At 40.3% G+C, this 12,338-nt stretch overlaps 1 protein-coding gene across 6 annotated transcripts in view; it reads right to left on the bottom strand.

Annotated features, from left to right (window-relative positions):
* zswim8 (zinc finger, SWIM-type containing 8) overlaps window positions 1–12,338 on the bottom strand; it is a 58,105-nt gene that overhangs the window by 32,673 nt on the left and 13,094 nt on the right. For all 6 annotated transcript variants that reach the window (XM_061745722.1, XM_061745724.1, XM_061745723.1 and 3 more), the window contains exons 3-6: window positions 7,391–7,485; window positions 7,004–7,176; window positions 2,941–3,048; window positions 1,249–1,330 (exon numbers count right to left, since the gene is read on the bottom strand). In XM_061745722.1, coding sequence (XP_061601706.1) covers window positions 1,249–1,330; window positions 2,941–3,048; window positions 7,004–7,176; window positions 7,391–7,485 — 458 coding nt within the window. The remainder of the gene's footprint in view (window positions 1–1,248; window positions 1,331–2,940; window positions 3,049–7,003; window positions 7,177–7,390; window positions 7,486–12,338) is intronic.

Raw genomic sequence — 12,338 nt, 5'->3', positions numbered from 1 at the left:
ATACCAGGGCGGCACGCCTCGCTCTCCGCTGCTCTGCTAGGAGCAGTGTTGAGGGGATGCATGCCGCATTGTCCTGGAGAAAAGTGGACCAAAGGCTGGCGTGTAGCCTGGTTACATTTTTGTTCAACATCTGGAATATTGGTGAACCTTTCAATTTGTCATCACATCTAAAACCCATCAATACTCAACATGGCTCTGCAACCAGATCAGCTTCTGGTGTATCACTTTACTCTTCCTCTACCAAGAACCAAAGCACTAAAGAGGCTACGATGTATAGAGGGAATGTGCATGACGTCACAGAGGCGACTTCACAGCGGGTTACGCCCACTGAGTGTCAGAAAGACTGAGGTTCAGAAAGACTGAGTGTCAGAAAGACTGAGTGTCAGAAAGACTGAGTGACAGCGTAAACTTTCAGTTTGAGCAACTGGAAAACGTCTAAAATGGGAAAGAGCTGTTGTGCGATCGACTGTACTCATAGATTTAGCAAGAAATCTGAGTTATCGTTTTACAGACTGCATGAAAAATAAGCTTAAGAGAGACAAATGGATCTCTGCAATTCACAGAAACAACTGGATTCCAGACACCGAAACGTGGATTTGTGGTTCCCATTTTGTATCAGGTAATGTTGGATTTTTGGGTAGCTAACGTTAAACGGGCAAATCATAAAGTTCGGTGTCCTCATCACTTTAATTTCACCAACAAATCCTGCCTTGAAGTCGGACCAAGCGTTCAACCTTCAAGCTTTGTTTTGTGTATTTCCCCGGCGTAGAAATTAAGTACATATAAATATCAGAAACTGGATTCGTGGCCAAATATTAATGTCCATGGACCACTGGTTCTTGGTAACTGTACCAAATATTAATGTCCATGGACCACTGGTTCTTGGTAACTGTACCAAATATTAATGTCCATGGACCGCTGGTTCTTGGGGTAACTGTATGGGTCACTGTCAAGTCCAACTGCCTTTAATTTAAGCCGATAATCAGCTGTTATCCCGTCTTCTCCACTTGTGGCAACTGTTTTTGCAACTTTATTCACGAAATTTCGACTTTATTCTCGACATTTCGACTTTTTTCTCGAAGTGCATAATGAAAAAAAAGTCTTCCTCCTCTTTTTTTCTCCTGCCTGGCCCTAATACTCTAAGCTGAGCTCTTCTCTGCGTAGTCCTGCGTTACCAGCGGTAGGTGAAACAACTGCAGAGAGCAGGACTTTGTTGGAACTTGTTTGCAGAAACAGTATTTTGCTCACCTGGAGCTCCACACACAGTGTTGATGGCAGTAGACTGAGAGGACAGCAGCTCGTCCAGTAGCCGCTGGGCTGTGGGCAGGATCTGGAAACACACACTTAATCAGCACTAATCCCCCGGATCTGACCAATCAAAGACACGTCATCTGTCTGAAGAGGATGCTCCAGGACAGCTTGGATTTAGTTTACAAATTTCTCATTGACTATGTTCTAGGTACAATGAGTCCCTAACAAGACAGAAATGTGAATCTGTGTCTCCTGTTTTCTTTTTGAAGCCGGTGTGGAAGTGCAGACCTTTGAATGACCAATGGGCGCTGGCTACAACAGTGACCCTCATGATACAACACATTTACAGCAGAAATAAACATATTTACAGCCTAGTAAAAAAAAAAGTCTTCATGTCCATAGCAGCCACAAGTGGGATTTTTTTTTTTTTTTAACCTAGTGGGATTTTAATGTAGCTATTTTGACTGTGTGGTTGTTAATTAAGAGATACTAGTGAAAGGTCTTCATAAAAGGTTCTTATTTTGAAGACATGGTTTGCTAAGCTGTTTGTTGTACTAGCAGACGGTCCTAGTTGGCTCTAGGTCGGCCTGGAGGGGTCCAGGACTGGAGGGGTTCAGGACTGGAGGGGTCCAGGCCTGGAGGGGTCCAGGACTGGAGGGGTCCAGGCCTGGAGGGGTCCAGGACTGGAGGGGTCCAGGACTGGAGGGGTCCAGGACTGGAGGGGTCCAGGACTGGAGGGGTTCAGGACTGGAGGGGTCCAGGACTGGAGGGGTTCAGGACGGAGGTTCGTCAGCTACAGCTGCAGTTGTGCACTGCAAAAACTCAAAATCTTACCAGGATTATTTGTCCTATTTCTAGTTAAAATGTCTCATTTTTAGTTAAAAATCTCATTACACTTAAAACAAGAGTCATTACCAGAAAAATAACTTGTTATTTGACAATTTTCACCTGTTTCAAACAAATTTTAACTTGAAATAAGTAGAAAAATCTGCCAGTGGGACAAGATTTATCTTCTACAAGCAAAAAAATCTTGTTCCACTGGCAGATTTTTCTACTTATTTTAAGTGAAAATCTACTTAAAACAGGTGAAAATTGTTGTTTTTTTTCCTGTAATGAGATTTTTTTGACTGAAAATGAGAAATTCTAACTAGAAATAAGACAAATATTCTAGTTAAGATTTGGAGTTTTTGCAGTGTGGCAGGAGCCAGGGCTGCAGCTGGAGCTGCGGCAGGAGTCGGCAGGTCACGTTTCAGATGTTCTTGCAGCAGCAACATTTCTAATGAGTGACGCATTTCATCAGAACCAATGTAAAGTAATGGGGTTTAGATTACCGTGTGCTTTACTAAGCTAAAACAGTAAGCTTCTGGTAACCAAGACGAGCCAATCAGCTGCCAGGCTTGTTCTTTCCACCTATTTTTGGACTAACTGATGCTGGGTGGAATCAGCTCCAGCTGATGGCAAACACCACAGCTCACACAGTCTTCAAAAAGCAGCGGGTGATATCACAGAAGGGTTTGTGCAGTGCTCCTCACACAGCCTTGGCTTTGGATGTGCAGCGATGCTTCAGCTCAGTTGTGTTAGCAGATGAGCTCTGCTGGAGAGCAACAGGACCACAGGGCTGACTGCACACCCCTGGAATACTGACAATGTTGTATCATGCTTGTTAGTGGACCAGGATGAGGATGTTACCTGCTGAGGCAGCTCACTAATGAGGTACTGGGCAAACTTCTGGAGCTGGTCCCTCTGCAGCCTGGACAAAGACTCGGAGACTGGAGCCCTCAGACAAACTGCTGATGCCTGCATGGACCAACACAAACACACACACACAAAAACAGGACTTTATGTCAACGCCCATGCAACTAATTCAAACCAAGAGGCACTTCCTAAATCAGAGATGAAGATGAACATTCCTAACCTCTGGAGCCAACCAGACCAATAAAAAGGCTCATCTTCACCTAGTTCATTTCATCGAACAAGATTTTTGCAGTTTAGAAAGTTGGAAACCGTCCACAGGAATTAGCAGGACCTGAATTGGGGACCACTGACACAGCCCGTTTCCATTAAGTGGTGCTCCGCTGTGCAGCGACCGTTTTACTGCTCGTATGCTTTTCAAGGTTTTCTGAAAAATCTGCAGTTTCATATTTGAGTCATGTCGAAGTTGAGCCTTCCCTCAATTTAAATATGACCAAAGGTTAATAAAAATAACACAAGCATGTGGTGCCATGTAGAAATGTGGATTGATTAAGTAATGATGTGTTCAAAATGTCTCTGATTGGCAAAAGAAGTGCGGTTGTCAGGTGTTATTGCTGCACATCAACAAATCTCTAGGAATTCAACCTATAAGAAAAACACTTGATGAGAGTAATACTAGATGTTGGAGACAGTGCGGGATTTAGGGAGCTAAACATTGGCAGTGATACAACCCTTTTGGAAAGAGCTTCACAGGACACTGAAACGTATATTTAATGCTGATCTGACTTATGAGTTCTCTATACTTTATTTAGGAAGGACTGATTTCCCGATAGGACGGTCAGATGAATATCTATTTGGGATTTTGATAACTGCTGCTAAAAAAGCACTCACGAGACATCGGTTGCTCCCTGAGGCCACAATACAGGAGTGGATAAACTTAGTTAATGATATACAGGACTGTCTCAGAAATTTAGAATATTGTGATACAGTTCTTTATTTTCTGTAATGCAATTAAAAAAACAAAAATGTCACACATTCTGGATTCATTACAAATCAACTGAAATATTGCAAGCCTTTTATTATTTTAATATTGCTGATTATGGTTTACAGTTTAAGATTCCCAGAATATTCTAATTTTTTGAGATAGGATATTTGAGTTTTCTTAAGCTGTAAGCCATGATCAGCAATATTAAAATAATAAAAGGCTTGTAATATTTCAGTTGGTTTGTAATGAATCCAGAATAAATGACATTTTTGCATTACAGAAAATAAAGGACTTTATCACAATATTCTAATATTCTGAGACAGTCCTGTATATCATGGAAAAGATGACATTTTGCCTCCGTCTCCAGAAAGATTTGTTTGTAAAATTGTGGACGAACTGGGTTGTATATGTGAAGCTTTTGCGCCCAGAATTTGTAGAGGTATTGAATGGATAAAACTTGTTTTGTTTTTCTCCTCCTTCTCCCTCACATTCTTCAATGATCTGAAGACAGACACTAATACTATCATATCATTATCCTTTTATTATCTCATTCTCCACACAACTGAGAATCATGTTATTTTTCTTCTGTATGGAGGTTTTATGTTTATAGTCTGTCTTTCCCAGATTGTATAGAGTTCTTTGTAGTTTTTGTTTTTCTTTCTTTTCCTTTTCTTATTTCTTAATATGTTTACTTAAAAGGAAAAAACTGGATGGCAGATAAGAATATTACTGCTTTTACTACCTTTTTGTACTGCCATATCTAAATAAAGAATTAAAAAAGAAAGAAAACACTTGAGTCAAATGTGTTTGTTTTCAGGAAGAGTCCCTCCTCGTTATTTTTTATCTTAAAATAGGTTACCTAGCTATGCTGTTTTCCAGGGCTAATCTAGAGGGACCACAGCGTTAACATGAGATTACTGAAGATTAGCACAATATGGGCACTTTAACCATTTCAGGATATTGACATTTTTTTAGCCAAATATATTATCAGTACACAGCACTGCATTAGTGCCGTGTACAGATAATATATCAGTATCTGGGTCAGGGGAGGCCCAGTTCCCAGCAGTCTGCTGAAGCACCATAACCAGCAAGGCCTTAAAGTTTACATCCAAGTCTGTTTATGACCAAAGAAAGTCATTATTGGAACGTTTCCAGAGCAGAATATTCCCAAAATATCCCATTTCCATCGAAAGTCTGGGAAATGTGCTGTTATAGAGGGAATGCACATGACGTCACAGATGCGACTTCACAGCGGGTTACGCCCACTGAGTGACAGAAAGACTGAGTGTCAGACAGACTGAGTGTCGGAAAGACTGAGTGTCGGAAAGACTGAGTGTCAGAAAGACTGAGTGTCGGAAAGACTGAGTGTCGGAAAGACTGAGTGTCGGAAAGACTGAGTGTCAGAAAGACCGAGTGTCGGAAAGACCGAGTGTCGGAAAGACCGAGTGTCGGAAAGACTGAGTGGCAGAAAGACTGAGTGGCAGCGTAAACTTTCAGTTTGAGCAACTGGAAAACATCTAAAATGGGAAAGAGCTGTTGTGCGATCGACTGTACTCATAGATTTAGCAAGAAATCGGAGTTATCGTTTTACAGACTGCCAAAATATAAGCTTAAGAGAGACAAATGGATCGCTGCAATTCACAGAAACAACTGGATTCCACGCACCGAAATGTGGATTTGTGGTTCCCATTTTGTATCAGGTAATGTTGGATTTTTGGGTAGCTAACGTTAAACGGTCAAATCATAAAGTTCAGTGTCCTCATCACTTTAATTTCTACACCAAATCCTGCCTTGAAGTCGGACCAAGCATCAAGACTTTTGTAAGGCCCCGTTTACACGGAGCAAAAACTGAGGCTTTTCATGCGTTTTGGCCGTTCGTTTACACGAAAACGGAGCTCAAAGTCACCAAAAACCATAATTTCTGAAAACTCCGGCCAAAGTGGAGATTTTCAAAAACTCAGTTTTCACGTTTGCGTCTAAACAGAGGAAAACGGATATTTAGGCTTCAGAACGTCACATTATGCGACAGAAACGTCACCAGCGTCATGTGTGCGACCTGTGTTTACAATTAGTTTGGCCACCGTCAATATTTTCTTGTATTTTACCTGTTTTATATTCTAAAGTCACACTTAAAAGTAACTCCACTTCTCTGTCACTCCAAACCAAAGACTCTCGTTCCGTCTTGGAAGTAAAGCCTGAATTATGGTCCTGCGTTAAATCGACGCAGAGCCTACGGCGTAGGGTACGCGGCGATGCGCACCGTACGTTGTGCGTCGCCGCGTACCCTACGCCGTAGGCTCTGCGTTGGTGTGACGCGGAACCATAAATCAGCCTTAACTGGAAGTTACACGTGTCATTTGTTGATGTTTTTTCCAGGATTCTGATTGGCTGGCATGACGTTAACAGCGTATTTATGCGGATTCGTGTAAACGAAGAGATTTTGAAAACGATCTCGTGTAAATGATGGAATTTTTCAAAACATAGAGGGGGAAATATCCGTTTTTGTAAATACCCGGCTATGTGTAAACGGGGCATAAGCCTTCAAGCTTTGCTTCGTGTATTTCCCCGGCGTAGAAATTAAGTACATATAAATATCAGGAAACTGGATTTGTGGACAAATATTAATGTCCATGGACCACTGGTTCTTGGTAACTGTACCAAATATTAATGTCCATGGACCACTGGTTCTTGGTAACTGTACCAAATATTAATGTCCATGGACCACTGGTTCTTGGTAACTGTACCAAATATTAATGTCCATGGACCACTGGTTCTTGGTAACTGTACCAAATATTAATGTCCATGGACCACTGGTTCTTGGTAACTGTACCAAATATTAATGTCCATGGACCACTGGTTCTTGGTAACTGTACCAAATATTAATGTCCATGGACCACTGGTTCTTGGTAACTGTACCAAATATTAATGTCCATGGACCACTGGTTCTTGGGGTATTTTTGCCACTCAGTGTGAGTAAGGGGGCTGGTCCAGTGACGCCAATGCAAACCCTCTATCTATACCTTTTGAGTGCCATCACCAACCCAACGGATAGAAGGATCAAATGTTCAAGCTCACATTGTGGATTCTGAAGAGGCAGAGTGCCACCACATGGGCGCACCATTTGGCGCCTGCGCCACAGGTACAGCTGCAGGAAGTGATGCGGCAGCGGTCGAACATGACCGCCACATTGTAGGCTCCTTTAGACTGACCAGACTGACTGGAAACCACGGTGGCGCTGAGATGGAAGCCTGGGGGGAGAGATAACCACAGACACAGAGCAGGGCGGGGTTCAGAAAAACAAGCTCACTTTCTTTGTTTTTTCACACACTATCAGAGTATATCTCACTGCCAAGGGCTGATACCGAGGAACTGACGGGTGTCAGCTGGGTGCCGTATACTTGACATCATTACAGGCAACAGAGGTACAAACTCTTTTCTACGGTCAAACCTTCTTGGACTCACCAATCTGAAGGGGGTCTTTGACAGCACGGATCCTGTAGAGCTGCTCTCCACGTTGGAATTCATCTGGGCTCCCATTAGCCAGGCAGGAATACAACCTGCAGCATTGGGAAAGAACACAGTGTTCGTGGTTAGCAGGGCTGGGGATCCATTCAAATGTCAAGAATCGATTCAATTCCAATTCTTAAGATTCAGAACCCATTATCAAGATTTGGTTTGATTCCGACGTTGATTTGGGTTAGTGTTATTAAAACTGTTTTTTCAGCTGTTGCATGAATGATATGACTGTAGTTCTGCAACATATTAATATTAGTATTATATTGAGATTCAACAGCAAGTATTGGCAGCTAATGATGCTGTAAGGACCAATCACCTCCCAGAATGCTGATAGAACTGCTTTAGGAAACATTGTGTGGCAGAATTACCAAACAGATCCAGGGAGGAAACAGAGACGGATGAAATCGGTTTTATTTATTCCATTTTCAGTGTTTTTCGGGTTTTACATTTTTGAGAATTTGGTTTTTAGCATTTTATGCAAATGTAACCCCAAGACAGTATATAAAGTAATTAAATATAGACAATTTATGCAATTATAACTGAAAACTTTGATGGTTTTTTTATACCTTTAAACAGATTTAAAGGCAAAAACATTGTGTCCAACAAAACATCCTTTTTTGGGCATAAACAAAAAAATACCAAAAGTTGTAATGTACGGAGCCCCTAAATGGACACAGATTATTTTATATATATATATATATATATATATATATATATATATATATATATATATATATATATATATATATATATATATATATATATATATAAAATGAGTTTTACGCGCGCGAGTAAAACCTTTAAGTGAGCACATAAAGTTGTTTTCGTGAGAACGTAAAACGTTTATGCACTCACTAAAAAGTTTCATGCGCTCTCGCAAAATTTATAAGTGAGCGCCTAAAACTTGTTCTACGTGAGCTCGTAAAGATAAGTACATGGGAGTTTTGCTGGAACAGGAACCCTCCAGTTGTGCCCTGCTCTGTTTATGAATGGAAATGACATTACAGGATTTAGCTGAGCTATATTTTAACCTGGGACTCCATTATAAGGACATTACCACTTTGCTTGCAAGTAAACAACTTTACGTGCTCACTTAAAGGTTTCACGCGCGCGCGTAAAACTCATTATATATAAAAAAAATAAATAAATCTGTGTCCCTTTAGGGGCTCCGTAGTAATGTAATGATGAGAAAAAAAAATGAATATGAGAATTGATTTAGAATCGGAAAATTGATTTTTTCAACACAGGCCTAGTGGTTAGAATACAAATTCCAGAGGAGCAGCAGCAAGAAACCATAGCAGAAGTGTAAAAAAGGTCAAAAGAATAGACAGAAGACAAACATGAGGGGAAAATAAACAAGTAAGACTGCATTCACACCGTGTCCTCTTGACCTCTGCAAGTCCCGCCGCCTACGTTACTGTTAACTCAGAAAAGCTTTCAATGCTGTTTACAACTTTACTGGGGGGATTCCTGTGTGAAAACCTTGTCTCAGGACATTTCAGACCAATGTTTAGATACAAAGCTGCCTCTTTTCATGTGAAGCATGCAAACGGACCTTGAACAGATCTATCTATTTTTAGATTTTGTACAGGTGGTATTGAGGTTAAGCTGGAGAGGAGAGTTTGTAGATTCCCGGTCAAAGCAGGAGAAGCATCATCTTCTCACGATGGACGTCATGGTGATCACAGAAGACATTAACCCTCCGGGACACCTAGGCGCATTTTACGCGCTTTTCACTTTTCATTTTTGGATAATTTTGGCTGAGTTCATCCATATGGCATGAATTTTGGTGAGATTGTGTATTTTTATATGATCTTTATATTTCCAGCTCAGTTCCTACAGTAAGTCTAAAATACACTCTGGAAAATACAATTGTTACACTCTGACCCCTTAGCGCAAAAAACGCGCCATTGAAACCCATTCAAACTTCAATTTTTGATCTCGCTTCCATTAAAGCATAATAAATGCATTTTATTATATCTAGGTGTCAATCTGGTCTTTTGCCTTGGAATTGATCATATTTACTACTCTGAACCAGATTACCTCATTTTTACCATATTTGGCATATGGAGAAAAAACATGCTATTTCCACTGGATGGCACCGTCACAATTCACCCCTCCCCCTCCCTTAATGTGTGTGTGTGTGTGTGTATGTGTGCATGTACAGTTAGTATATGTGTGTGTGTGTATGTGTGTGTGTTTGTGTGTGTGTGTGTGTTTGTGTGTGTGTGGTGTGTGTGTGTGTGTGTGACCTTATGACATTATGAGCAAAGGCTTTCAAGTGCCACTGTTTTCATTCATTCACATCGTTTTTGTGCAGAAGTTTAAAGCCCCTCTAAGATTATTTTGTATAAATGCACACCACACACACCTACACAAGAGGTCCATAAACACAAATAAATCCAAACATGGGGCATTTTGAATCACATGAAAGGTGCAGCCATAGAGAGAATCATGCTTTTTGTTGAGTCGTTTACACAGCTGCGACTGCAGCCAAAGTTTATAAAAATGCAACCTGTGGAACTAGTCATTTCTTATTTGGCAAGATGGAGAGAGCCTATTGAGTGCACAACGCTTTGGACATAGCGATGGAGTCTGATTCTGATCGCGGGCAATAGGAATCTGACACAGAGAACACAGATACTACAGACGAGGAACCGGTGTCTGAATCGTCTTCTGAGAGCTTTGATGTGTCCTCTGACAGTGAGGAAGATGAGACTTCCAGAAGTGGGGAAATTCAGTGGCAGTTAAATTTGCTTTCATCCTTTGGACCACCGTGGATCCCTCATGGCAACGGGGAAAAAGTTAGCGGAGGAGGCTGTTCATTGAGGAGCTGGGGAAGACTCTTGTAGCTCCACAAATGACAAGGAGACGCCACCTCCCCGCACACCAGCTGCTGCGGCCTTGGTGTTGGTGCTGAACTCAAAGGAGACCCAGGTCCAAGCTCAAGTGCAAGCCCATCCCCACACACCACCCAGAGGAGGAGGCAGTGTGTTTTGAGCACCAGCAACAAACTCCTACGTCTACTCCACCTGCAGAAAGTGCGACAGTCCCATCTGCATGGAGCACTACCAAATTGTTTGCAGCTCCTGCCTCACCTGAACTGACTCACACACACACTCACACACACACACACACACACACACGCACACACACGCACACGCGCACACGCGCACACGCGCACACACACACACACACACACACACACACACGCACGCACGCACGCACACACACACACACACACACACACACACACACACACACACACACACACACACACGCGCACACGCACACACACACACAGTCTCTTTCTCTCTGTCACAATTTTGTTGCTGTTATTGAATGTTATTGAATGTTATTTAGTCAGTTTTGATGTTCCTGGCTCACTGTTCCTGGTTCATTGTTCATTGTTTCACTTCTGGGTAAAAAAGTATGTGTTATAGCTACCTTTTGAAATGCATAAAAAATAATAATGCATGAAGATCAATGTTGCTGCTCTGTGTTCCCTGTGTTGTTCATCTAAAAACATGGCATCATGACAAAAACCTGGCATTTAAAGGGTTAAATCTTTAAAAAATAATGAATATTTGATATTAATACTTAGGTCAGATATTGGTGAAACAAATTAGCTCAATAAAAGTGGAATATAATATTAATGTATAATATGTTTTATAGCTACCTTATGAAAAGCGCGTTTTTTGCGCTAAGGGGTCAAAGTGTGAGTATTTGACACTGCACAAAAAATAATAATGCATGAAAATCAATATTGCTACTCATCATTGACATATCCCAGGCTGTAATAACCCAAAACAAAAAAATCTACTTTGCATGTAGTATATTGAAAATAATTCAATTTTTCTGTTTTTTTCATCTAAAAACATGGTGGCATCGTGACAAAAACCTGGCATTTAAAGGGTTAAATCTTTAAAAAATCATGAATATTTGATATCAATACTTAGGTCAGATATTGGTGAAAGAAATTAGCTCAATCAAAGTGGAATATAATATTAATGTATAATATGTTTTATAGCTACCTTATGAAAAGCGCGTTTTCTGCGCAAAGGGGTCAGAGTGTAACTATTTGACACTGCACAAAAAATAATAATGCATGAAAATCAATGTTGCTACTCATCATTGACATATCCCAGGCTGTAATAACCCAAAACAAAAAAATCTACTTTGCATGTAGTATATTGAAAATAATTCAATTTTTCTGTTTTTTTCATCTAAAAACATGGTGGCATCGTGACAAAAACCTGGCATTTAAAGGGTTAAATCTTTAAAAAATCATGAATATTTGATATCAATACTTAGGTCAGATATTGGTGAAAGAAATTAGCTCAATTAAAGTAGAATATAATATTAATGTATAATATGTTTTATAGCTACCTTATGAAAAGCGCGTTTTCTGCGCGAAGGGGTCAGAGTGTAACTATTTGACACTGCACAAAAAATAATAATGCATGAAAATCAATGTTGCTACTCATCATTGACATATCCCAGGCTGTAATAACCCAAAACAAAAAAATCTACTTTGCATGTAGTATATTGAAAATAATTCAATTTTTCTGTTTTTTTCATCTAAAAACATGGTGGCATCGTGACAAAAACCTGGCATTTAAAGGGTTAAATCTTTAAAAAATCATGAATATTTGATATCAATACTTAGGTCAGATATTGGTGAAAGAAATTAGCTCAATCAAAGTGGAATATAATATTAATGTATAATATGTTTTATAGCTACCTTATGAAAAGCGCGTTTTCTGCGCAAAGGGGTCAGAGTGTAACTATTTGACACTGCACAAAAAATAATAATGCATGAAAATCAATGTTGCTACTCATCATTGACATATCCCAGGCTGTAATAACCCAAAACAAAAAAATCTACTTTGCA

This window comes from Cololabis saira, chromosome 17, assembly GCF_033807715.1.
Source record: "Cololabis saira isolate AMF1-May2022 chromosome 17, fColSai1.1, whole genome shotgun sequence".
Lineage (NCBI taxonomy): Eukaryota > Metazoa > Chordata > Actinopteri > Beloniformes > Belonidae > Cololabis > Cololabis saira.
The sequence above is the reverse complement of the archived record's forward strand: the minus strand, read 5'-3'. Positions and strand labels throughout refer to the sequence as shown.